This window comes from Ptiloglossa arizonensis, chromosome 11 (genome assembly GCF_051014685.1).
Source record: "Ptiloglossa arizonensis isolate GNS036 chromosome 11, iyPtiAriz1_principal, whole genome shotgun sequence".
NCBI classification, from domain to species: Eukaryota; Metazoa; Arthropoda; class Insecta; order Hymenoptera; family Colletidae; genus Ptiloglossa; species Ptiloglossa arizonensis.
Window position 1 is genome coordinate 12,600,539 of NC_135058.1, and position 27,897 is coordinate 12,628,435.

The window sequence follows — 27,897 nt, forward strand, 5'->3', positions numbered from 1 at the left end:
CTATCGATTTCGAGAAACTAATTACATCGAATACTCTTATCTTGCGAACAATGCACGGTAATTATCGCTAATCAACGAATTACCGAAGCAAATCGTCTTGTTTACACTTCTGGTTACATGTCGGTGTAATTCAAGGAAAAATAACTGAACTTTTCCTTTCTGTATTTCGTCATCCCTCTATAGAAAATCCCTGTTCGATGTTTTCGCGACTAGAAAAATTATTTCCAATTACAAATTTTATCCACAAGATTGCGTTTACATTCCTAGCGACAAATCGGTAAAATTCAAGGAAAACTATCTAAACTTTTCCTTTCTATATTTCGTCACCTCTCTACAGAAAATCACTGTTCGATGTTTTCACGAATAGAAAAATTATTCCTCGTTACAAATTTAACGCTCCAAATTTCATTCACAAGATCGTATTTACATTCCAAGCGACAAGTCGCTAAAATTCAAGGAAAACTAACCAAACCTTTCCTTTCTACACTTCGTCACCTCGCTCTAGCGAACAATTCCCCAATATATTCGCGAAAAGAAAAATGACTCCCGGTCAGAAACCATTACGTCCATAAATTATACCTAAACTCGTAATCGGTTTTACGGAAGATCGTTTCCATATTCAAAGTAAACATTCTCGATCGATTTCTTCGTACAGATATACACTGTCGACGGTTGTCACAAAGCTGTCCCCTATGCCAGCATCTCTGGTCGTTCGTCTATGCAACCTGAAAGAGAATACCGTAACCCCTGGCTGCCGCGTGGCCTATTAGACCGGAACCTGTACAAAATTAAACATATTTGCGGAAATTCCTGTTCCTTTGTGTTCCGTTCCGTCGCGGTACGTAAATGACACTAATTAATTCAGGGTCAAAGAGATCGGGCAAACGTTTGTCGACGCATCCGCGTGTCTCGATCGTTTGAGCTCGGTCCCGGCTAGACACGAGCGAAGATCAATGGAGAACAGCTCCAATCGGTATCGCCGACTAATTCTCAGGGCAGAGAGAACGGATCGAAAAAGCAACGCGCTCGTAACTCGGTGCAGCGTGCGGCCGTGACGGGCAGACATTAATCGCCACCACGTGCTACGTATTTGTCTTCGGGTAGTTCGGGTACAAGCAGCGTTCGCCCGCGACCGCTCGCTCCTCGCTGCTTCGGAGCCAATTTAACCCGAAATCTTAACGAGCCTCGTCGGGATTTAGACGAGACGACACCTTGACGATTAACGACCATTTTTTCCCTTCCTTTCCCAATTTTTTTTCTTTCTTTTCTTTCACGTTCGATAGGTGACGATAAACGCGAGTATTTTCAACGTTTGGAGTTCGAATTGGAACTTTTTCGATAGAGTCGATAGAAGTGTATTGGTTGCTCCAAAAGGATTTTTGCGGGGATGTGGTAAGCATTGATATACATTTTTATGGTCCCTGTTTCTTTTTTTTATATTCAGTGGAAGACAAGTGTGAGTTAAAGACTGATATGCTTTGAATCTTTCGAGTTCGATTTGGAATTTTTTCGATAGAGTCGATAGAAGTGTATTAGTTGCTCCAAAAGGATTTTTGCGGGGACGTGGTAAGTATTGATATACATTTTTATGGTCCCTGTTTCTTTTTTTTATATTCAGTGGAAGACAAGTGTGGGTTAAAGACTGATATGCTTTGAATCTTTCGAGTTCGATTTGGAATTTTTTCGATAGAGTCGATAGAAGTGTATTGGTTGCTCCAAAAGGATTTTTGCGGGGACGTGGTAAGCATTGATAAACATTTTTATGGTCTCTTTTCCTTTTTTTCATATTGAGTGGGAGACAAATGTAGGTTTCCTACAGGAGCATTATATTCTTCTATATTTCTATATTGATCGGAGAGTACAAAGATCGACTCGAGCATACATCAAATATCGATATTATATTTAATACAGTTTTGACTCCAATTTCATCCCTTTTCAGTAAAAAAAACTAATGCTTCGTATAATGTTCGAAAATCAAGATCGCCAATTATCAGCGTGCGAAACATATAGAATATTTTGTCGGACCTGATTGAACTGAAACGGAGCATTCAAAGGGAACAATGAATGGGTATACAATGGGCTAAAGTTCGGTCAGCCGAGTTTTGTTTTCGTGTCTATATATATTCTTGGAAATGGCGATCGCTCGATTCAAAGAAACTCAATGTTGTTATGACTCTCGATCGTGAATTCTGACGACCATTGACAAACATCGAGAATATTACCAACATTTAATTTACTTTGTACAGAGGAACTGAACCTACGCGTTAACTCGTTGATGTACAGTTGCTAAACGTGTGGAAAAAAGTAACTAAAACTAAAAAAGTAAATTAATTAGACATTCAATTACGAGATGGAACATTAACAGTCTCGCCAACCGGTTATTTCCACTTTTCACGGTGGGTTTGAAAATATCCATGCATGGGTCGGGTTATCGAAAAGGTGGGACGGACGTTTCTTAACCCACTAGCGGCCGAAAGAATCGAGCGACGTCACGTGCACCGAAGCCCGAAATGTCCCTGGATGCAGGTTCTCGGCGAGCGACGCGCCGTACGCAACGTGTTAACGTTCGATAACTGGAAATTTTAACGAGCGTGCCACGCGGGAACCCGTGCGCGCACGAGAGATCCCTGATAAGCGTGTTTTTTCTACGTGGCGCCAGCCGTGGCCACCTCCCGCGATGGCGATCCCGCGAGGAATAAGAACAATATCGGAAACGCGATACATCGCCGCGTAAACAGACGTTTCCTGCGCGCGGGACCCGCGATCGAACCCAATAAATACGCGACCGTAAGGCCTACGCGCGTCATCCGACGTACATAACCTCACGACGATCGGTACGATCTTACACCGACCTCGACGATATCGAAACAGAGAGAGAGAGACTCGTGAAAGCCAATTACTTATCAAAACGCGGGAACGGGACAAGCTCGACGCTCGAATAGACGCGAGAGAAATTACGAGCGAATAAAGAATCTCTTTTCGGGTTACGCAGCAGCGTCGATGAAGACGCGATCGTAAAACGAACCGGTGGCAGTTAAACCGCGACGCGTTGAATTTTACCGCGTAACCGGGTAACCGTGCAACGTTTAATATTACCCCCGCGATGTAACGCAATTGTTGTACACACAACAACGGTTACGTTGTACAATTGGACTCGTAACGAACGTGAACGAACATCGGTGTACACGGGGTAATTCCGCAATCACGTTGTTATATGTAAATATTAGAATTCGTGACGCGAATTTGAACGCGACGTTATGTGACATTACCGGGAACTTAAAAACCCTTAACGGTAGACGTTTTGCGTTATCGTTACCGCAACGGTACACCATTGTACGGAGTAACGCGATAGTTGTAAATACTACTTGTTACGGTGTATAGTTGAAACACGATTTTAACGTGGTAATGGTGTATTAAATCCTAATTGTACAGTACTTGTGTAGAATTAGAATTATCGATGATACGGAACTAGTATAGCAGCGGTATAGCGGTTATACGGCACGAGTACAGAAGTAACACGGCAATGGGTTATAGGTTTCCATAGTGGTACTAGATCGTTGATATAGTGCCAGTACCGGTAAATTAATATAGTATTTCTAGAGAGTGACGGTGCAATACAAATTTAATACCGCTTTGGTAATAATATAGTATCGGAGCACTGTCCTCGAATAACACTGTTATAGCACTTGTCCTGTACTAACGTATCACTGATACAGCGAAACGAGAGGAATTACGAGCGAATGGGAATCTGTTTTCCTACATGATACGTGCACGAAGTTTCAGCCGTAAAGCAAACTGCCAGCAGTGAAAACACTGTACGTTGAATTACGGGAGATAAACCGGTCGAAGTTATTTGACGTTCGTCGCATTTCGAAAATCGTTGCCACGGGTTAAACTAACGCGAGTACGAGCGCGTTTCCGTAAAAGTGTCGTAACGTTCGAGGAAAGTTTTGCGGTTAAAGTTGACTCGAATCGTACGCGTAAGAACCGTTAACGTTTCGCGACGTTTCCGTTCTTGGTTAACTCGCGTCGTAACTCGTCCGAACCCGAACAAATATCGAGATATTTCGCCGTGTACTCGCGGTTACCTCGAGGATCCGGTTTGACAGTTCAAGTTGACAGATTTCGGGCCGATGCTGCGAAATCGGCGGGAATGGCCGTGAAACGTACGGCCGGCTCGCGGATCGTATGTACGAAAATTTACGGTTACTCACCAGGTGAAGCACGGTGTTGACAACTTCCCGATTCGACACCTGTCCCACTTCGATCAGCCCGATCAGCACGGCGAATTTGAGGCCGTCGTTCATCGCCATCGCCACCACCTCCTCGGGCCGTTTAATGTCACTGAACGGTGGACTTTTCATGTCCGCCATCGCGACGGTGATCTAAGCTGGCAACACGTTTTCCCCGCGAGGAGAATCTACGATAGTTTACACAAAGACCGTCTTATGTACGAGAGCTTTTCCCCGTCACATGATAATACAACACAAATTGATCTGCCATGTTAGAAAGTAGACACTGTTATGAGGAGCCTGCCAGCAAGGCAGCACGAAAGACCCTAGCGTCGCGGTCGCAGTACCGGCACCAACTGAACCCGTAAGTTCCCACCAGCGGCAGGTACGCCCCGCCTGGTGGGGGTAGCGGGGTTTACGAACCCGCCGAACAAAAACACGAATTTCGAGAAATAATAATTACACCATCGGCCATTTATTTGCCTTTCACCGTCCGCGGCAATGTAAACACGAAAGAACGGAATGAAAATTTTAATAGGATGTACGACTGTGAATTATTTTCCCAGCGTAATTGCATACGATATTTGCGAATACTTTGCGTCCCGTTATCCGTATAGACACAATCGATAAGAATATTATCGATTAATTACTGCAATTCCGGTGAGCGAATTGACATTTACAAATCACACCACTTAATTCATCTGTTCGCGAAATGTAAAAAATTTATATTATATCTTTACACGATCGGTTTAATACGACACGTAATAATTTCAAACGCGCGTTTGAAAATTCGATTTGACAATATCTTTAATTCATACACATATATTATGAATCGTACGAATTATAACGCGCGTGTGTGCGATACTACAGAGAACTGCGGTATGAGTAAACGCACGCGTCACTAGTAGTAAAAATGGCGTCGGCGGATGTTGAGCGTGTTAAGGTACGTGTCGTTTTGTTTCGATTTTACGCCTATGTTATGTTACTTCTGGCTGTCTTTCGTACTGGAAAAGGCCATTCGAATGTTCTTCTTCGTATACAAGTATAATCTTAAACGATCGACGACGTATGTATGGTGTTTACAACCTGAAGGGCGTTGGTTCTGTCTTCTGTCACAACAACAGTACTCTTTAGGAAGCGTTATAGCTCCATTTATGGATAGTACTGTTAATATCCGGTTAGGTCGTTATTCTTAAAATTTATGGCCAATTTATACTTTCAGTTGGATACCTCATTGCGTAATTTGAAATTATCCGGTCATGTTGGATTTGACAGTCTTCCAGATCAATTGGTGAACAAATCTGTCCAAAATGGATTTGTGTTCAACATCCTCTGTATCGGTATGGAAAATATTTTATCATTTTTTATACGCTACAGACTTTCGCGAGTAGCCGTATTGATAGTTGTTCTTATAACAGGTGAAACTGGACTTGGAAAGTCTACTCTCATGGATTCCCTTTTTAATACGAGTTTTGAATCCAGCCCAAGTCCACATAACCTTCCATCGGTGAAGCTCAAAGCGCACACGTACGAATTACAAGAAAGCAATGTTAGGCTAAAACTTACTATTGTCGATACAGTTGGATACGGAGATCAAATTAATAAGGAAGATAGCTTCAAAGCAGTTGTCGATTACATAGATGCCCAATTCGAGGCATACTTGCAAGAAGAGTTGAAAATAAAGCGCTCTCTAGCAACTTATCACGATAGTCGTATTCACGTTTGTCTCTACTTTATTTGTCCTACCGGTCATGGGTAAATATACAATATTAAATGGTACTAACGAACATTAATATCTTTGCGATCTTACTCAGTCTCGAATATATAATTGTAGATTAAAGTCCATCGATCTTGTATGTATGAAAAAACTGGACCCAAAAGTCAACATCATTCCAATTATTGCTAAAGCTGATACAATATCAAAAACAGAATTACAAAAGTTCAAGGTATGTCATAAATACTGTGCTCCGGTATTGTTAATTTTATTCCTTACATTTGACACGTTTTTTTTGCGTTTCAGTGCAAGATTATATCTGAATTACAAAATAACGGAGTTCATATTTATCAATGCCCCACTGACGACGAGAGTGTGGCAGAAGTAAATTGTAGTATGAATTCTAATGTACCTTTCGCAGTAGTCGGTAGTACTGATTTTGTTCGCGTTGGAAACAAAATGATGCGTTCTCGACAATATCCATGGGGTACAGTACAAGGTAAAAGATCTTACTGTTCTCTAGGAATTAAATTTTGTAGACGCTTGAAAATACATTAATTATTTATTATTGCAGTGGAAAATGAATCTCATTGCGACTTTGTTAAACTCCGTGAAATGTTAATAAGAACAAATATGGAAGATATGAGGGAAAAGACTCACTGTCGTCATTACGAACTTTATCGTAAAAAGCGATTGGAACAGGTAATTGTTTCTACGAGGTAGTAATTTCAAATGTTTCAAAATGCCACTATCAATCTTCAATTTCTTGCTCTCAGATGGGATTTAGCGATGTTGATAGTGAAAATAAACCAGTTAGTTTTCAACAGACCTGCGAAGCAAAGAGATCCATCCACTTGCAAGAGCTCCAGCAGAAGGAGGATGAAATGCGGCAGATGTTCGTAGCACGAGTAAAAGAGAAGGAAGCTGAATTGAAAGAGGCAGAGAAAGAGGTACGAGCACAATCTTTGTAAACGTTGGATATTTCTGTTCTCTCTTTTCATATGTTTGTTTGCACACACACCTTTCAGCTACACAATAAATTTGATAAACTGAAGAAGGATCACACGGAAGAAAAGAAAAAAGTGGAAGAGAGCAGGAAGAAGCTCGAGGACGATATTCTAGAATTAAACAGACGAAAACTACAATTCGCTCAACAGTCTCAACATCACACGCTTACGTTAGGAAAAAGCAAGAAGAAATAAAACGGTCGCAATTCGACGACAAATCCTGTAACAAATAAATACGACGCCACACATACATTCTAACTCTATACGTAACGAGTATTATTATTTTAATTACTTAATATTTGACTGCTGAAGTTAAACATTAAATTATCCAAAGTTTACAAACGCTGTAACATTACCATATTCTTGTATGAATTATATAATTATAGATTTTACTTGTGTCAGACTGATTATTACGATAACAGTGATATTTACCAAACTTAATTTACTTTTTGTATTAACATGTGCACCTTAAGAAAAAATAAAAATATATTTGTTACTTATAGATTCATCGGTTAAAAACGTCCTAAAATTTTTATCGTCGCAAATTGAAACGCGATCATAATTATAGTACGATTCACCGAAGACATTCGTAATTAAATATTTTATTGTTCAACAAAATATAACAATTAACACAATAGTATCGTACTCAAGTAAACCTAACGTTATTAGCCATACGTGTTACATGAAATATACGAAATGATTACAATCTAGGTTTTACGAAAGCATGTTTTGATTACAAACATTAAGCGCGAACTGAAAATAGGGTACGCAATATGATCGTATCACAAATCATGGAACTATAATTCGCTTCATAAACTTCCAAGTTTTAGTTTTAGTGTTTTACTTCTCAAGAAAATTTGCAAGTTTCGCAGCGTTACATAAACGAATCGACTGTCTTCGGAACGATACAATTGTTCCAAGGACAGTAATTACACGACAGCAACTTATAGATACTCTATAAAACGCGTACAACTTATATTCGAACGAAAACTTTCGTTTCGCGGGAAAAATATTTCGAATACTCTGCGTGGAAGCAAGCAGGTACAAAATAACTTAATCAAACTATATAGACAGACTTATCGAGTAATACGTTTACAATAATATAATATGGCGGAATTGTTTCATTCGCGCGTAGCAAAGATGATATTACAAATAGCGAAGTAAATTTACCTTGTTCGCCGTTACATCGCAACTCATCATTTACAAATAAATACAGTCTCTACGCCAATACAAAACGAAACGTGTTAACGAAAGAATCGATTGCGTACTACGCGTCGAACAATACGTATGTAGAAGGCTATGATACAGTCAATTTAGGGGGAAAAAGTCTAACAAAAAAAAAAATCCTCGAACGACAATAGCCTCAACGTGCCGACATTACTCGTCGCGCATTTCTTTGCTTTGGTATTCCTTTGCACATTCCTGTGCCCTTGCATTTCTGTGAACCCAACAAACACATCGCGTTGTAATTCCGACAATATCGTCCTTCTTATCCCTTATCCTACGTATTTATTATAAAAGTACAAAACATATATTATGGCAGTTATCGTGAAGCATTTTGCAAGATAGCCGATTTAATTACGTTATCGATTACGTGCCAAAAGTGTAATAATTGTTTCAGGGTCGGCGGATATGACAACGAGATATGGAATGAAAAATCTTTCAAAAATATTTTTCCGAACACCGAGTCTAATTCTAACGATTCGTAGAAATCAAATATTAGATATCTTTGGTGTCAAATACTCGACACATCGTACAACAATATTTCTCGACAATTAATCGATTCGTACGTCGAATACAACAAACAAACGTACAAAATACGATGAAATATTGAATAATGTAACCGACCCTGTCATTGTTTATAACCTACGTGCCTTATATTGCTTATCGCGAGAGATATTTAAGTGCACTACGAGATTCGCCTTTGCAGGTTATAGCAATGACCAAGTACAAGTAATATCAAATATTTGAGTTTCGCACAAAATAGATTGTATCTAACAATCTGGTATTCGGGCAGGATTTATCTTATCCTTTAAATTGCATTTATACGAGACGGAATCGTTTATTCGAAAAGTACAATTTTCTGTAGCGTTAAGAGGACAAGCTCTCGACTTAGGCGGACATTACCTGAGTCATTAATTGCACTTTTTTCTAATCACATGCGTGGATCGACTTTGGAGCTGAAATAGCTTGCAGTCGGAACGAAATCAATTAGCCGCTCAAGGCCACACACCGACTCTCCCCACCACGCCGCTTGGCTACCCCCTCCCGCGCATCACTCGATCTGTCACCGTATTGCGCAATCCCGCAAACGCGCGCTCTTTCAAACAGAGAGAGAAGCTGACATAACGCGAAGCAACGCTATTATACGTGTGAGATTGGTAAAATTTTAATCGAACGAATAAACGAATATAGACCCTTATTCTACTCGTATATAATGCGAATTCTAATTTTTATATAATAAAAAATTGCTTATCCTTTATTCGTTACCCAACGTTTTCATCTCGATAAGAATTTTACCCATCTCGTCGCGCAGAGTCGCTTGCGCAACTTTGTCCCCCTGACGTACAGAGTGATTAAAAAATAGTGGACATTTTCAAAAATGTACGCGCTCGCAGCGTTCAACTATTTTTTAATCATTTTGTATTTGCACGAGAATTGAAAGTACCAATTGTAAAGTGAAGGTACCTGCGCAAGCTCCAAAACACGTCGAACGATACCGGAGCGAATATAGAGAATCGTGGCCTCGAGCAGCCAGTCGATTTTGTCCCGACTATAATACGAATGTTACAATGGGAGTAGAGAATATACCATGGATGGTTATCTTCAATGTGAACGACATTCCGATAACCTGTAACTGGCACCGTTTCGACATACCACTTACGAACTTTGGTCATTGCGGTCGTAAAGCTACCTCTACCAGGTGCATTGCCCTCCTATCTATTTCTGTTAGACAATTTCCAAATCAAGCGTTAATATGCCTGTCATCTGTGGAATGCATGACACTTAACCCTTTCGATGCTATATAGGATTTGAGCGCTTGGCACGCGCCGTGTGCGGTTAACGTATAATCGTACGCGTGAACCGCGTTCACCGAACGCCGATGGGCGTCCGCCGCACGAGTCGCTTCGATCGAAAGTGTCCAAGCGCTCAAAGCATCCAAAGAATTAAACGTTTAAGCGACGAAGCGAGTGAATGTTGTACGGAAAATAGTCTTGTACTTTTATTGTACTATCAACGAATTAAATAAAGTACAAATAAACACGTACGTTGCATTTATAGTACACGGGGCACGTTGGAACCACTTTGATATCACCCTATAGATTTTAACGAAAATTGATCGATTATCAATTACATTGATTACACGAACTTCGACTACGTTAAGCAATACGAACGATCAAACGAATTTGAACGTTCAATGTACAGATACGTCGTACAATATTCAAAAACGGGAAGTCATCATTGTTCGATCATTAAGAAAATGTAGCATACGAAACGTAATCTACAAATCTTGATAATACGCAGCAATGAATCGTCAATACCTATGCAAGAATAAATCGATATGTTCTTGACAGGGTTCGAAAAAGTTTTGAAACTTTACAAACTTACGATCGATTCTCATATCAACAATAACCAAGTAAAATATATCTGCACCTTGAACATCTCTTATTATTCAAGAGTCAAAAGGTAACGAAAGTTTTTGAAATTGGAGGTACAACGAACCGTATTCTACATTCGAATTTCTATCCGAGAAAACGACCTGCTACAACCTCTTGTCACAGGGAAGAAATCGATTCCCGGTAAACTTACATTTCCATCGACAATTACACGTTAAACAAAACAATTTCAGTGTAGCATTACACGGTCTCTTTGAACGCCGGTGAATGAATATTCATCGGAACCAATTTTCGTGGTTACCGAAGTGGTTCCGGTCACTTGCCCCACCCTGTATATTGCACGCATCCTGTATAAACGCAATGCGTAACCCGCCGATAGAATACAAGGGAAACGATTAAATGTAATAATAGTTTACGCATACACATTTGCCAATAGCGATTCGTATAAGAGTGAATAATAAGAGTTAAATAGTTCGAATACCGCGACACTCGATCCGAGGAGATCTTCGCGCAAGAAGATGGCATATTAACACGCTTGCAAGGACGTACGTTAAAACGTTAGTGCTCCCCAACCGTATTACATGACAGGTAATAAAATATAGTGCCATCCCCTGTATAACTTATTCATCTAAGAAATAGGTGCACTTGGTATCAGTGTGTACATGATTACGAGAATAGAAGAGATGTAATCGTGAGATAGCATAGGCGTAATATAAACCACGCGTCCCCTGGGACGTTCGCTGACAGTCGATGATAAAAAACAAAAACATCAACGTTCCTTCCGTCGTGAGTTGACGCCGGAAGTAGAACCCTCGAAAAATCCCTCGATATCGTCAACGCACCGACGGTGGTTGGAATGAAGGAAGGTGTCGGGTCTGGGTTCGATTCCGGTTCGATTCAAAAAAATTTCAGGCGTCTGTCGTGTGCGTGTGTACGCGTGTATGTGTGTGTGTCTGTACGTGTGTGTCGGTTGATCGCCGTCTGTCCTATCAGCGTAGATCCCCTTAACTCGCCACGGTTCAGTCACCTTTGCGTACGAACGAGCAGCGTCTCGCCTCGGTAACAACGCCACCCTGGCGACGACGTGTCGCGTGTAGCGTGTTGTGTACTCTACTCGTACGAGACGGACTAACAGCGGCATGAACGTGAAGTAGCGTGGACTTGTAACAGGCACTGTGCTTTTAGGCTAGCGGGCCGAGACGAATTCCGGCGGAGGGCTGCGATACTTGGCGCGTATGGGAAGAAAGTTGCTGTGCTTGTTGCCGTGGGGTGAAGGCGGCGTGCTCTCACGGTTGAGGGTCCTCACCTGACAGGGGTCATGCCTAGCCAAGAAATGCTCCAAGGTGTCCCAGCCACCGCCTACCCTGACCATCATGTGTCTCCCCTTCAAAAGCTGCGAACACGAAAGTAGCACCGTGATCATTAGTAGCTGCTGCTGCTGCCGCACCATTTCGGCGTCGCCTTTAAAAATTCAACGAGCTTTGTTCGTACGAGCGATCCACTAGCGGCCCACCGCGGAAATATACACACGGATCGAGTAACCGTTCGGCAAGAATATTTTTAAATTTGCTCGCCGCTACGGAGCACCGCCGCGTTTAAACCGCTTTCCACCGGATCGTTCTATGCCGCGGGAAGACGAAAAGCTGGAAGAAAGACAAAAAGGAACGGGGATTCTATTCCGGACCTGACGCTCTGGGTAATTTAGCGCACGAGTCGGTGAGCTGGTTATAGTAATTTCTACGAGATGTTCGGAAAAACTTTCGCGTGGCTGGAGGGATTTTCCAAGTCTCGAGGACTCGTAATTTTGAAAACTTCGAAAGACTCTGGATGGATGAAATTGAGCTTGCGGAACGTTGAGGAACTTGTGCAGAATTCGACAGAATTTTTGTAGCGTCGAGAGAGGAAATAGAGCGATTCTAGACCGCTCGGTGTGTCTAGGTAAGGTGTTAGGTTACAGCGTGTCTATGGAGGATACTTTCGATTGATAGAATGCAGTTGGTTGCATAAGCGAATATGCAATGGTTCTTTCGAAGTTCTTTTTTAAGTGTACGTACGTTGTTTTTCCACCGGGTGTAATGACCTGTCATTCGCCAAGACGTACCAATAGGAAGTATTATAGCAACCGGTAATATCGAGTAAGGCAATTATAGTCGACTCGGGGTGTGTGTATATTAATCGATTATCGAGATCACGTGGAAAAAGGGATCGGTTGGATAACCTTTAGAGGTGACCGAAGAAAACAGCAAGGGACATCAGACGTAGGATTCGTTTTCAAACAATATCGAACAAATAATAAACGATAACACATCGACCCTTTGTTCGTGGAAAGAGTATCTCTAGTACAATGTCTCTGAAATCTTACGTCGCGTACAGTTGGATCGCGTGTGATTCGACCGAGTAAAATTCTTTACTTGAATTCTTATCTCGAGAAGAAATTATTCTTCAAGAATAACTGCAACCAGGTTGCATCGTATCTCCGAGGGATATTACGCGACGAAAACAAGGATCGAATACTTGTAATCGTAGGATTCCTTGGCGACGCAAGGACAGAGGGAAAGTTCACGAGTTGCTCGCTTAATGGAGTTACGGTGAGAGAAAAAAGGGTCGAAAGATCGAGCAACCTGGTGCTGGAAGTACCTCGTATATCGACAAGAAAGATCGGTCCTGGAACAAATTACGGGTCTGTTTCTACGCCGGTGTCTTGTTAATTTACGAACGTCGACGTTCCTCTCGATCCACGGACCCTCTTGTCTTTCTTTCTTTCTCACCGCGCGAATACGAGCATTCACCGTCTTTACGACCTCGCGATATAGGCGCGCGCGCGCGAGTGACGCGTCCGTGGCAGTAAAATAATTCACGAACCGAACGTGTAATAAAATTGCCTCGAAGGAGGGCCTACGTACTCTGATGAAGACGTTTCGTCCAGCGATGTGGTAACGGCCTTCCCCAACCTTGCGCACCTTCAGCTTGGAGCACTTCTCCGAGGGACACTGGCAGAGTCTCTGGACGGCTTCGGTGGCCCTTCTCACCTAAAAACAGCGAACGGAGGGGGACCCGCAAAGGATTACCCACGAAACGGTAGCGCGGTGTTGTATTTTTACGTGTACGTGGCCCCTCGACAGACGACGACTCACGGATCGACGAAGAACGATCGACTGTCTCCGGAGATAGATCGTTGCGTTCGTCGTGGAAACACGAAGATGCGCAGCCTCGTAACATCCGCTGCTTGGTATGCAGGAATTCGACATGCATGGGTCCGCGAGCGTGCAAACGCATACGTGAAAAAGCTTAAAGCGGAGCCGTTTGCATCCATTGTCCCTTTCTTTATCCCTTCCTTGCTCCTCGACATTCATAGCGAACGTGACGCGATGCGACTCGCGCGTCCAGCTTCGTGTACGAGTGCACACGAGCGAATTACACGATCTACCGAGTGTACGGACGGTGTATCGAGAGCGGGAGAAATTCCAAGCGTTTTCGGGACCCGTGCCGAGACCCGATGCAACGCAATCTCGCTAACGGTGGAACGGAATACCTGTTACGTAACCGACGAGGTGGGGTCAATGTAGCCCCATGGCTATCGAACGAGTGCACATCTTAGCTTCGATGCGATCCAAGCGATTTTCGTTTCTGTGTAACGAATATTCTTTTCCAAAGAATTTAGTCCAAGTGGAAATGTACCCGGAAGATTCGGGAATTAGCGTTTACCCAATAGAGTCTAAGAGTTGACCCGATTGTGAGTGCAAGTTTCAAGAGAGTGTTCGACATTTGTGTTCGCGAGTGTTTCCAACGACCTTGAAACGCTCTTGTCGCAACTCCTTCCGAAACGAATCTACCAAATCGCACGAACGAAGAACCTGTACCACTTTATCTACCGACTTACGCAACTGTATTTACGTTGTTGCTCGATTCGTTCGCGAAACGCTGAATTTCAAGGTGAACGTAAGAAAACATCCAATAAATAAACTCGAGCGATACCGTTTCGCGCGTTGCTCAAAATTCAAGGACCAAAACCGTGTAAAAATATACGATGCAAACGATCGAGCACAGTTATTCGAAGGAACACGTTGTTCCTCGGTATGACCCCGTCCTGCGCGTCGAGTCAACGTCTCCCCCACCCACACCCCGAGGAGGGTTTAATTTAAGAAGAAAAAAAAGAAGAGGAAGAAAATTTTCTTTCCAGCTTCGATCGTTATTATACCTTGCGATCGAGTTCCGTTATGGGGCCCGTGTGTTCCGGAGGCTCAGCTGGCGAGGGCAAAGGTGAACACGACGGTGATGGAACCTCGTCCGGATCCTCGGCGCTTCCACGGGACCAGTCGTCCTCGGTTGTATCACTGGGCACTCCGTCGCTACCCGTTGGACCATTATCGCTCACCGACCTTCGCATTTCGGGCTCGTGGGTCGTACCGGTCGTTGGATCCAACCATCGTGTCGCTGTCGATGCAACCTCGGACGCTGAGCTGAAAAAGATACATACGTGTATTCGATCTGGGCGTTCGACCGAACCGAATTCTCCAACACGAACAACCGTGAAAAATAAATCAACGCTATAACCATCGACGACAAACGCATTACTATTTGTATCAGATCGAATACGTATCGTCCAGGTTGGATGGAGAAAGGGAAAATTAATTTACGAGTTGTAGATTAGTTGTGTATTTTGAAAAGTGTTCGTGTATTGTAAGCAGACGCAGGTTAATAATCGAGTAATTTTAAAAAAAGTTTGAAACGGTAAAACTACCCCCTTGGTAGTTCTAGTGTTGAATAAATAGTTCAGGCGATGTAGTAAATTGAACATACCCCAAAGTAGAACCCTAAACGACCTCTACGGTTCAAGTAAAATGATCAAATTTTTGAAAGTTACCCGATGGAAAGTAAATGTCGATAAATGGATCGATCGTTCCGTACGAACGATGATCGATAGAAAGTCTCGAATAATTTCAAAACGTACGCGTATCCAGCCAACACGAGCCCCGTAAATAAACTCTGGTGGATATACAGATAATTTACTTTATTTGCAGACGTCCAATTGAATGCGAAGTACACATCTTGATGCATACAGTCTGATCTGTAATATTTGCTTATCGTGTCAATAGTCCGGTGTGCTTAACATTGGTCCGCAAATCAACCCCAACGGATATACAAGTAATTTACTTTATACGTAGACGTCAATTGAATGCAAACTATACATCTCGACACACACAGTTTGATCCGCAATATTTACTCATCGTGTCAATAGGCTCGTGTGCTTAACGCAATCAGTCTTGATTCGGACATCTTAGGGAGCACACCGACCGTGTAATTTTCCCATCTACTTTGTTACTTTATTATTATCATATTGTACGATTATTATTCCTGAGTCGTTTTTTTTTTTCATCGTTATCAATTTATACGATTGCTATTCGTGCGTCGTTTGTTCATTATTATCACGTTGCACGATTACTATTCGCGAGTTGTTCCCGCTTGGAAACGAAATAAAACTATTTTTAACTTTACCGTTAGAAAATTTGTTTTCATTCTCGCGCAGCGCAAAACGTGTTCCCTCCTTTATTCCGTATGACTCGCACGAGTATGACACGGTTGTGTACCGTACATTCATCTTTATCTGGCATCTGGCCAACAACGTTGATTTGCATATCCATGTTAACCAGACATTACTCGTTCACTTTTGCGTGTACTCTACACCGTTTTCTAAATCCTTTGCAACCTTTCCCTCCGCGGCGTCCTAAATTTCCATCGGGTGTACACGTCCCGGTATAATTGGACGTAAACGTACGAAAAAAATTTTCATTTCACTACCGACGTTAACCGACGCGCGCGCTGCTAACACGATACAATAATTATCGTCTTCGTTAAAAAGTATCTCGTGGTGGTTTTTACGACAACGGTAGTTAAGAGAGGCGTGCGCGCGTGCTGTTACTTATCATAATTACGCCGCCGGCGTATCGTCTACGGGCTTTAGCGTAAATACCGTAAGCTTTACACGCTACGAAACACCGCCACTCCTACGGCATTGCGTTACGGTTGAGGTAAGCGTACGCTGTCTTTCTGAGAATGTAACGCCTCGCAGATTCGCCCATTAAGCGAATCCTTTTTCAGCAAACAGAGAGCTCCGGCTCGCTCGTCCTTACGACGCTACGTTCCTACATCGACTCGCGGTGAAACGCGAGTTCCCGCAGTCTCGCTTACGTACGCTATCGTTCCTCGAACTTGTGCTATACCGGATCAAATGGCAGCGCTGCAACTGTCATCCAACACGCGCCGTACAGGTTGCACGAGCAACCCCGAACACTTTTCACGATTAGCGTTCGAACGGATGCAATAGACTGCTGGATAAGTTTCCTCGTTCGATAAGAAATGGAGCTATTAAATTCGTCGTTTTATTTTTCGAAAAAATGGTACTGCTATTTGACGAACACGTGTGAAGTTTCCATGTAGATCCGTCGACTCGTTCGTGTATTTACAGTTGGTCAAAATCGAGGTGTCATGGTATTTTTTTTTACAATGGACAAAAAGACAAAATTGATGGAACAACTTAGTGGCTACCAGTGTCGAGCAAAATGTAATTGTAGATTTTCTTAATTGAAAATGATGCATCGACCGTGGTTGCACAACTTACGGTAGTTTAAAGGGTTACGTCTATTACAAATGGAGCACAGATATCGGTCCCAGTGCTGCAGATGCAAGCGACGCGTGTGTGCGCATCTGTCTTGCGCATCACGTGCCTAGTTAGGACCACCTTCCTCACGGACACGTTTCTTGCATTCGAAACGATGCCACGATATTTTTGCACCCAGTGTGCTGCGTCCGTCGATGACATAAAGAGCGGAGGAGATCGCGACTGTATATGTATCTGTACGTGTACGTGTGTGTGCGCGTATGTGTGTGTGTGAAATCGTAGCGCACGTACCTGCTGTGTTTGATTTTCTCAGGTGGAGGTCTAGGCGTCGCGGTTGGGGACGGTGATTGGAATTGCCAAGAGACGAGGCTACTGTGCGATATACCGCTATCCGACAAACAATGAAGATCCCTTTCTTGTTCCGCGGCGATTTCCCTCTCGAGCTGCACGAGTCCTGGAGGCTCCACCGAATATATCGAAGCCAATCGAGCTACCTCCAATAAACAGAGCACCACGTTCCGTGGCTGCCCGTGCAAAACTGGAAAATGTGCAAAAGGCGTTCCAGTATTAACCCTTTGCACTCGAGAGGCGACTCTCGCTCGTCAATTAACGCACTGGAATTTTTCTGCACTCTAATTTTACTAATTTTTCTAATTTTTGAGGTAAACTTTATAACTGGAGGTGAAAAAAATGCTTCGTAAAGTATACAAAGATGTAAGATCCAAATCGAGTCTACGATTTATTCTTACTTTTGAGTTAGATCTCTTCGAGGTTTTCATTTCCCGTGTAAAAGAATTGATCGAGCGCAAAGGTACAACGAAGATTGTACAAAATTTTCATTTTTATCGGTAAAATTCGATCCTGAGAGCGCGATAAGGGTACGCGTCTTAATTAAAATTCTTCGATACACGTAGAAACTTTTTCGTTTTTACCGTACAAACTGTTACAAATATCCGATCAAAGGTCGCTTTTCATGTATCCGGGTAGCGTCCCGTTTGCAACCGTGCTCGGAGCTCTACTTTTCGACATTCTTCCTTAAAAAATTGCCCCACAACCCTCGATCGCGACGAATCCCGGCAAACGAACAACTCGAGTCATTTTCGCGCAAGCTGGGTATTCCCCTAAGGGTTCACCCGGTTCTTGCCTCGACTCGCCGGTCGTTGATTGTCGTTCGTGGCATTTGGAGCCGGTCGGGCGCGAGCAAGGAGCCTCTCTCTCTCTCTCTCTCGCGCTCGTTTCATTTCTCCCGGAGACGCGGTTAATTCGCGGCAATTACTCTCGCCTCGGGAGCGTTTTGAATTTGCATATTCGCGCGCAGCCGCGGGAACGGGATCGCGCGACGTAATTGGGCGAGACTTCGCTTTCGATCGACACGGAGGTGGTACACGTTCGCGGTGTCGAAGCCGGATAGGTAAACGTACACGAAACCGATCGATTGCTCGTAACGGGAAATTAATTGGCTGAGATTTACCGAGATCGTCGCTCTCGAACAGGAGGTTCTCGTGAACGCCCAACCGTCGACAAAACTGAATGAAGTTCTCCATGTTGTCGCGCGAGAAGAACGTGCGCCTCGCCGCGTTCTCCCAGCATCGTCCTCTTATCACCGGCCCCGGCTGGAAAATAATTAACAAAGAACATCGGTTGAGGACGTGTTTGTAAAAAGATACGAAAAACTGGTCGTGAACGCTGCCGGACTTTCAACCGAGCGCGAATGCAGAAGAACGTCGTTTCGTTGTCGATATTGTAAATCTTGCGGCATTTCTCGACGCGCGAGGTGCGAAAACAAATATTTGCCGGGTGACTTTATCGAAGACTCTACCGATCTCGATGGAAATTTACAAATGAAAAAAAAAACTGCTGTAAAATTCAACTCTCGTGCGAAACGTCCGTCTCTCGACTTCGCGTGCACCGAAACCTCGATAACCGCGCGAGAAGGTTGTTCGGTGTACCGTATCGGAAATTGCGAAGAGTAACGAAGAGGGAAGTTTTAACGCGACAATGTAGGTATTGGTAACGTATCGCGTAAGTGGGTCTTCTTGTTGGATCGGTCGCTTCGATACTCGCGGAAACTTTCATCCCCGTTTTCCTGCAACCAACCAGATCTCGCCAGGCTTACGGAACTTTTACCGAGGCAAGAGTTTATTTACCCCTTTCGCTCTTCCAGCATCGATCGCCAACCTCGCTTTTTCCTGGATGACTCTGGCCAGACGACACACCACCACGCCATTGTCGAGCGAATCGAAGAAATTGTCTCCCGTTACGTAATCACCGTCTGTAACAGAGCGAACATTGATTTTCCGTTAGAACGTGTAGAAAATCCGATGCAACGTTGGCTTTCCAGCCCCACGTCGACGCGTGCGTGTCTTCGCCGATTAATCTGTGTCTCGACGAACGACACCACGACCGTATCGTGTAAACGGTCGCTTCGAAAACAGTCAAGAGCATCGACGAAGTGGCGTCATTGTCGCGAACAATGAACCAACCCTCCTTACGCTCTCCAACCATGGTCGAATTCTTCTCGAGCGAAGGTAGGGGACTCTCGACTACTGGCTTTGCTGCAGAATTTTCCGCGAGCAACGTCTCCTGAAGTGTGCACGCGTCCTGGCGTCGAGACAAATTTAATTGCACCCTTTTGTGGCCTTCCCCCGGGTTAATGCAACGATGAAAACGTTTCCTGGAAGACTTCCCCGGGACGGTGTGCACGTAACAGGGCGGTTCGTACGATGTTGTATCGGTCGTGGCGAGCGACGTTAAAAATTCTTTTCGTTCGATCGTTAACGAATCGTCGATCGAAGCGTTATCGACCATTTTCACCGATTTAAATTGTACGAAATCGAAAGTTAACGCATTGTTCTATATTTCAGAAAGTTTCCAAACGTAAAAAAATATCTTTTTACTTTGCGTCCCCGAGAAAAAGAGACGCTCCAAAGGACACACAATGAAACCGATCCCGGAAAAATAATTAAACGAGAATTTTGCCTTCGGCCGAGTACCTGATAACCTCGCAATATTATTTACAAGTAACAATTCTCGTTGAAAATATTCCAACGTCGACTTCCCTTACCGGTAAAATACAAAACAACGTTCGAGATTCCGGAATCTCTGTTTCCGTAAAATACCCTGATCAAAGTGTATTTAAATTTTTCAGAGAAATCTCGAAGCCGAAGGAGAAGGTTCCTCGACAACATCCACCTGTAGATTCGCCCCGTTTTACGTCCCTCGCACGGTGGTCGTTTTAAAAATTCACCGAATCACCTCCGACTCGATCGTGGAGGCAACACCACGTTGTTCCCGGTAGCGAGGACAGCCACTCGGTAAGGAAACGATGATCTTTTCCAAGAGCGGGCCTCGTTCCCACCTGGAGTGAATTCACACGGAAATCGGCGTCTAATTACCGCTCTCGATGCCGTAGCGTCCCCTTAAGCGGCTCGGCGAGCATCGAGGCGCGTTATTACCCGACGTAATGTCAAACATAAATTAGACCCGCGGCGGAGCGGTATCGCGCGGAAAGTTCCGGGTGACCGAGTTGTTGTTCGTCGCGGAGCTCGCGCTTCTATACACGCTCACGCCCGTGATCTTTCGCAAGATCGAAGGGAGGGTGGGCATCCTGCGAGAGGGGCCGTTATCACGAGGCAGCGGCCGAGTTGCTCGGGTACTACGGCATTGTTGTCCACGGCCATATGCGAGCAATATTCGCGAACGATCCAGATCCAGAGCCCATAGCATCTGGCGGTCGCTGGTGGCGAACAGCAACCAACCAGCCAGCCAACCAGCCAGCCAGCCAGCGAAACTCGAGGCCGTCACGTGTGCACGTGTGTGTCCGCGATAGAGCCAACGTGTGATGGACTTTACTCCGTAAGCCCGCCCGTTAAAACAATTTTTTTCCTTTTTCCACCGGTTCTGCCCCCCGGGTGCAACCCTATTGTTACCGGGTCGAGTCACGAGCCCGCGCGCCGGGTTCTCATTACCATCCGTATCTGCGTGGCTTTATCGCTCCGTCAGCCCAACCTAGTTCCTATTTCCCATCGTATCCCGCCTATATCTATATACGTGGCACGGATCGTGTCGCGAGTTTTCCTCAGATTCTCTCCGCGGCCGTCGATCGTTCCCCAGCAGCGTGGGAGAAACCACGGAGAGGTGTCCGCGCGCGTTGCACCGGGCCCGCACGACCGCCCACCCCCCCTACTCTGCGCGCGTGTAACACACCCGTGGCACCACCGGTGCGCAGGTATACCGGTGGTACACCGTGGGCCAAAATTTGTGGTACGAATGACGTTGGGGATGCTCTGTGCGCTAGAAGTATAGTATGGAGCGATAGAGTTGCATCGGAGGATTCGTTTTTGGGAAGGTTCGGAAAGATGCGTTTGAAAATGCATCCAAGTGCATTTGTGTACATCGAGGGACAAAATTCGTGGTGCGAACGAGATGAGGATATTCTATAGACAAAATTACATAGGTTGCTTTGCTTTTGAGAAGAATCCATTTGAAAATTAATCTAGTATGTTTCTAATTGAAAAAGATATGTATATATCGTGAATTAAAATTTATAAGAAATATAAGGTCAGAGAGATTCTGTAACTCGAAATACGACTCTTTTTCACAAAATTCTTCCAGTGTGCAAGTATCGATGTGTCGATCGCGATTGAAAATCCGATTCTGTCGCGTATTTCGTAGCAGTGAGAGGCAACCGTGATTTGTACCACCACGCGCCACCTTCCGAAATAAAAAAGGAAAAAAAAACCTGTCCTTGATCCTGTTTGCACGTGGAAGTCGGTGAACGAAATTGAAATGATTTCGTGGTGTCACGCACGAGTTGGCCTATCGTGAGAGTGTCCCGACTGGATCATTTCTCGCTTGACCGAGCAACGAACGGTACGAGTTTCTAGTTGGGTCCGATTTTTCGAGGGATCGATCGACGAGGAACCGATCGCCGCGCGAGCGATGCTTCCACTCGATGGCCGTACGCGCTCAGGGACCGGAATCGAGATCGAGGCGCGTCGATTAGAACGGTGGATACGGGAGGTTTCGTAGGTAGCGGTTTCGCAGATAAATCTGAACCGATCCGAGCCGCTCGAATCGTTTCTCACGTTCCCTGACGCGGCCGTGTCATTTCGTAGACCTCCGTCGGTTTTGATGAATCTCGATAGCGATTTATCGTGCAACGGTTCGAGGTTAATTTGCCTCCGAGTGAAACCCTGAGCTACCGCTACTCGGACCGATTCATCGATTTTCGGATCGATCTCGCGTACATCGTGCAAACCTGCTCCGAAATTGAAAAGACCACCGTTAACTAATAACATTGGTCTAACAGACGAATACGCGAGAGTAATTTCTAAGGAAGAATAACGTACGTAACGAACGAGATTCGATCTGTTCTTTATTAGAGAAGATAAAGTGTAAGTTTGCAATGTGTAACGTTTCTTGTGAAAAATTTGAAACGTTTCTTTCAATTTTTACGCGCAACGAGAATAATGGAATTTTATATATAAGAAAACTTTTCTTTGTTAGAGAAGATAGAGAAGAAGCTTATGTAACTTTTTTATGCGAAACTTTAAATATTGTTTCAAACATCTACGTAAAACGTATCTATATCGGGGACGACTAGAACACTACGAGAGGTAATTATTTATCCATGAAACGACTTCGTTCGAAATTTAAACGAGGTTAATTCGCCTCGCGTAGCAAGAATGAGAAACTGAGCTCGTTGAAGTTTCATTGAAATCCATCCAACCGTTTAAGCGCAATCGCGAACATTGTGCGATAAGTTCTTTAGAATTTTTAAGACACTTTTGTTTTTAGAAGCGTCAAGCCCTTGCTGGTAAGGGCTGATTTCTAAGAACAGATAAAATCACAGACAGCTGGCCAGTGGTACTTTGCATGCGGTCAGCGGTGGATTGTCGTTGAGGTTTAATACAGATGGTCCGTGCATAAGCGAGTATTTCTGTTCTCTTTTTAATGACATTCCCGGCGAGAACTCCGTGCAAGTAATAAAAGAAATTTGCTATATTGACGACGATGCGATCAACTGCTTTAAAAAAAAACACCTGAAAAATTCAAGAGCGTTGGTTTTTGAAAAATGAATACACGAAAAATCGTACATCGATATTGGCACAAAGTGAGCAAATATTATCCATGTCCACGCAACATGAGACATCTTCGGGATAAAAAATGCATAAGTTGTGCATAGACTTGCATAGACTTGCATAGACTTGCATAGACTTGCATAGATTTGCATAGACTTGCATATACTTGCATATACTTGCATAGACTTGCATAGACTTGCATAGACTTACATAGACTTACATAGACTTGCATAGACTCGCATAAGTCATGCATAGACTCGCATAGACAACCAGCGCTTAAGAATGTTCAGAGCCGATCTTCTCGTTACGAAGTGACCCACAAGGAACAATAAACGGATTACTTGCCAGGAAGAAATGTTTATTTCTCTTTTACTTGTCGGTGATTATCGGTAAAAGTAAAACGAATGGTCGTCTAATAGCCGGAGCATAACTCTTCGTCGTAGATCAATTTCTTCGTGGCCTTGTACTTACACACCGTTCCCGGTGCTTCATGGAAAGGAAGAACATCGTGTCAGTTTTATTGGCAGGGGTCTTTCTTCCTCCCGTTCTTAATAAGAGAGGCTCGCGTGTATCGATAACCACCGTGTACCGTGACCTGCATTTCCTTCATATCCTTGATATGCTACCCTTCAGTTTTAATGGCCGCTCGCGACCTCTTTAGTGCGATCCAAGCCTTTTTCAGTATCATCGATGTCGTCCTTGGCATTGTTCGATCGATGCATTAATTCGAACACGATATATCACCGCGATCGCCCGTTACCATAAAACACGCCGCTGCATGACAATTTTTTTTTTATTTAATCGCTTGGACCACACGCGGGGTATCCTCGTACCAAGGACACTCGGTTTTCAGGTCGGTGAGAAATACCATTCCCACCGAAAAAAAAAACAGTAATCACGCGAGGAGTTATTGTTGAAGGAAATTTGCATATCGTCCATCTCGAACCTTGCATTATTTCCTGTCTAATCCCGTCAAATACGTTATCTTCTGGATAACTTCTTAACGATTTTCGTAACGACACTCGAAGGAAGATCTTCAACTTTCGTTTATTCTGACTTCAAAGGGTATGAATTTGTACGTTGAATTTATTTACACTCATCCTGTCGACTACAATTTCAACTCGGGGATAAATAAAATATTAGATGAGATTAGAGACTCTCCTTGTAATGGGGATAGAAGCGAAATAGGTAAGACACTCGTACGAATTGTTTTTATTATTTTTCGGTGGTTATTCGTTCCGATTGAAAAAAAGAAATTTAAGAACACTACATTCAGCCCTATGTAATCGTAATAATTAATAAGATAATTTCTCGTTCAAAAATTCATTGCACAATTCACTATATATAAATTTTATTTAAAAATTCATACATTGAGAACGTTACAATAATGAAAATTAATCCCACAGAAATTCTAATTAATTTTCGTAATATTCCCCGTACGCCTAATCGGTGTTCACCGCGCGCGTCTCATCCGACCACTCGAAGCTTTGCAGCGACGAAAGGGTTGAGCAAAAAAAAAAAAAAAGAAACTGCAGTGTGCAATCTCGGCTGAAAACATTCAAGCCCCTTCCCCCAGGGATGAAACGTTCCAAACGAACCAGTTAAATCGCTCGATAATCAATACCCTTAATTTCCCCACTCCGTGGCAGCGCTCGTCTCGTCTCGTTGCGTCCAAAGATCGACTCTGTAACTTTTAGAAAACAACTAAAACTAAAAAAATTGATGAATTAGATATTTAATTATGAGATGGAATATTAACAGTCTCACCGTGCAATTTGTATAGAGGTGTATTAATTTTTGATTGGTTGAAAAGTATCCCACTGTGCATATCAGAGTATTATAACAGACGTCTTCTGGGCTCTAGACGTCAAATAGTTGACAACCGAATAAGGCCAATTGGTATCTCCTGGCACCAACAGTTGAAAACTAAAAGACACCAATTGGTATCTTCTAGCACCAACAATTGAAAACTAAGAGAAACCAATTGGTGTCCACTAGCACCAACAGTTGAAAACTAAAAGACACCAATCGGCGTCTCCTATGACCAACAGTGGAAAACTGAAAGACTCCAATTGGCGTCTTCCGTTCTCAGTATGATAAAAAGGGATCGATGTATGTAACTCGCTAGATATATATGCATTTCTTAACCCACTACGTCCCAAAGAGCTAACGTCCCCCTCTACGCCTATGTTCGAGTCAGGGGAGTCGGAGTCGCGGATGAACTGGTGGGGGTAGCGACCCGGGATCGAACCCGAGTCCCGATTAAAGTCACGACCCGAGTCACGACCCGAGTCCAGACTCGACGATTCACGGCTGACTGGTCGTCCATGGCCCGTGCCAAAGAGACGACCCGTTCGCGAACCTCGTCTCATCGGCTCCACGATCCGATGAGCTCGCACACGCGCAAGCGTATTAGGAAGGCGTACCCGCCCATTATGCGTAATGCGGCTTCAGGTACCCGCGATGCAGGGAGAAGAAGTGGCACGAAGGAAGAGGGGTGCCCGCTCGACTTCCGGTTGAGTCAGACCCGTGGCGACTGCCGCGGGAGACGCAGGGTGTGGGTCGAAAGGTCCCCCGACTATTCGTGCGTTATTTCAACAATCCGTGTGGAATTTTGGCGATCCGCTCGACGCTCCTGGAGCGAAGCTACCACGCGAGACGCGCGTGGGTTTCCACGCCAATTGAAACCACCGAGTGGCAAATTATTGCCTCTTCGATATGTTGACCCTGTGTCGCGTTCGAGAATAATTTATTCCTTGAAAAGGGATATTTGTTTCCGTTATTGTTACCGTACCTGAAAATACGTAATATGGAAACACTTTTACAGTGGAGAGTATAAGACAAGGAGTAACAGTGTATTGGTAGCTGTTACAAATATTTCTTTTCAGTGAGATAGCGAGATAATTTTATTAAACAAAATTTAAGAATATTCCGGAGTAGAATAATCGACGAAATTATTGCGTAGTTAATTTTTTTGTTCATTCGTCTCTGATATATTAGAAAAATTACCTAAACACAAACGTCTATATTTATGGAAACCATTTTTACCATTATTGTGTGTTAAATTCACCACTGGAAAGAAAAACGATCGATAAATCCTGTACGATTGGAAAAGAAAATGATAAAATTGTAAATCGATGATTATAATTGCAACTTCACGGTGCAACTTTGCGGTACAATTTCACGATGCAACTTCACGGTGCAACTTCGCCGCCGAAAAATCATTGCGTCGAAGCACCATTTGCATTCGTTTACATATCGTCGAGGAGGAGCGGTAATTGGACGAACGAGGGTGAACGTGCTCGAAATACACAGATAATTCGGTTGAAATACCAAAAACTTTCGTTTCGCGGTTATTTTTCTCCATAGCGTGCGCAAACACCCCGGTGTCTCTCTCACCCTCGCATTAAATTCCCCTCGATTGAATGCAGACGGGAGAGCTGACCGGCACACGCTGCATTTCAAGCGATCTACGGGTTCTGGGCGAGTGTGGGTGTGCGCTTGAATCGTACACTGGCGAACGAGAATAGTAACTACACGGCAGAGGTACCCACACGATTCTACGGTAAAGGCTGCCGACCTACCTCCGTCGTTCTGGCTTTGAAGCTACACGGAGAGTGGCATGTCAGCGTGATATTGCGTTGCGATATAATTAGAAGCGTCCGACGTACGTCGATGTAATGCATATTCGATTCGTTGTCGATATTTCGTGACTCGGGGGACTCTTTCGCAGACATTTGGAAACAATCGATGCACCGTAACGAAATCGATCAACGAAACGTCGATTAACCGGAATGTCGGTCCCAGGAGCGCAATTTACACGTACGAAGTGTCCGGAGGAAAAACAACCGTAATCGCGGAAAGTAAGATTTTTAAATGTATGTCAACTTCGTGATTGCGCAAAGATAAATGTTGAAAGTGTGTCAACCGCGTAGTCGCACGAAGTAAAATTGTTGAAAGTATGTCAACTACGTAGTCGAAAACTACATTTTCTCGCGAAGTTCGTAAATTTGACGAAAGTAGAATTGTGTTTTTGCAGTTTGCAAACCAATTTTATTTTAATCGAAAAGAGTACGGATTGTTATTTTTTCCTAGGAGAAAAAAATTATTTGCAAAATCTACTCGGACATTGAGGGTTCTTCCATTGGAGAAACGTGACATTGATTGTTCTTCCCCAAACCCAGTTTTTTTCTCTTATTGCACAACGGTCTGACAACCTTGGCTCCAACACATGGTGCTGAAATCTGAATTTCGATCGGGAGCGTTCTTCCGTTCGACTGTACACTCAAGATCTTCGGGTTAAAGACTTTATCGTTCGATAAAAGGACTAAAGAAATATTGAAACATCCAGCTGTATCTATTAGCTTTAATTATAAAAAAAAAAGTGTAGTATCAGGACGCGATGTGTTATCAGGATTCGATAATAATTAATATCAGTTTCACGATAATTCAAAGTCCCACTTACGGACATTTCTTACCGGTAGCAGTGTTAATTATACTGTATAATTTTTATTCCAAAGGTCTTGAGTCGGACGAAAATTATTCGTAAACGTTTCTTAGAATAATTACCGATTCGATAATAATTCCAAGTCCAACTTACGGCCATTTTTTACCAGCAACACTGC

The 27,897-nt window shown here is 43.6% G+C and overlaps 3 protein-coding genes across 14 annotated transcripts in view; 1 reads left to right on the forward strand and 2 right to left on the reverse strand.

The window, feature by feature from the left end:
• Rg (A kinase anchor protein rugose) overlaps positions 1-4,570 on the reverse strand; it is a 543,414-nt gene extending 538,844 nt beyond the window's left edge. For all 11 annotated transcript variants that reach the window (XM_076323637.1, XM_076323642.1, XM_076323635.1 and 8 more), the window contains exon 1: positions 4,215-4,570. In XM_076323637.1, coding sequence (XP_076179752.1) covers positions 4,215-4,373 — 159 coding nt within the window. In that variant the 5' untranslated portion in view covers positions 4,374-4,570. The remainder of the gene's footprint in view (positions 1-4,214) is intronic.
• Positions 4,571-5,105: 535 nt separating this feature from the next.
• On the forward strand, positions 5,106-7,455 carry Septin2 (septin 2). 2 transcript variants are annotated; one of them, XM_076323154.1, is made up of 8 exons: positions 5,106-5,175; positions 5,455-5,572; positions 5,651-5,987; positions 6,067-6,178; positions 6,253-6,445; positions 6,521-6,648; positions 6,774-6,896; positions 6,975-7,455. In XM_076323154.1, the coding sequence occupies exons 1-8, from the start codon at positions 5,146-5,148 to the stop codon at positions 7,146-7,148; spliced, it is 1,215 nt and encodes a 404-aa protein (XP_076179269.1). In that variant the 5' UTR covers positions 5,106-5,145; the 3' UTR covers positions 7,149-7,455. The 2 variants fall into 2 exon arrangements, with proteins under 2 accessions (XP_076179269.1, XP_076179268.1); XM_076323153.1 differs by having other exon boundaries at positions 5,129-5,175; positions 6,723-6,896.
• An 82-nt stretch (positions 7,456-7,537) lies between these two features.
• Positions 7,538-27,897, reverse strand: part of LOC143152728 (growth arrest-specific protein 2) — a 48,781-nt gene continuing 28,421 nt past the window's right edge. Inside the window, exons 3-8 of the mRNA XM_076323152.1 lie at positions 19,337-19,461; positions 18,661-18,802; positions 17,481-17,727; positions 14,769-15,030; positions 13,474-13,599; positions 7,538-11,963 (exon numbers count right to left, since the gene is read on the reverse strand). Of these exons, the coding sequence (XP_076179267.1) occupies positions 11,757-11,963; positions 13,474-13,599; positions 14,769-15,030; positions 17,481-17,727; positions 18,661-18,802; positions 19,337-19,461 (1,109 nt within the window). The 3' untranslated portion in view covers positions 7,538-11,756. The remainder of the gene's footprint in view (positions 11,964-13,473; positions 13,600-14,768; positions 15,031-17,480; positions 17,728-18,660; positions 18,803-19,336; positions 19,462-27,897) is intronic.

What these genes read in the sequence shown, in the direction of transcription:
- Septin2 (XM_076323153.1), top strand. Translation starts at nt 5,146, where the DNA reads ATGGCGTCGGCGGATGTTGAGCGTGTTAAG. An exon ending in ATTTGTCCTACCGGTCATGG is followed by an intron (nt 5,988 to 6,066) that starts GTAAATATACAA and finishes ATATAATTGTAG; the next exon opens with ATTAAAGTCCATCGATCTTG. An exon ending in CAGAATTACAAAAGTTCAAG is followed by an intron (nt 6,179 to 6,252) that starts GTATGTCATAAA and finishes TTTGCGTTTCAG; the next exon opens with TGCAAGATTATATCTGAATT.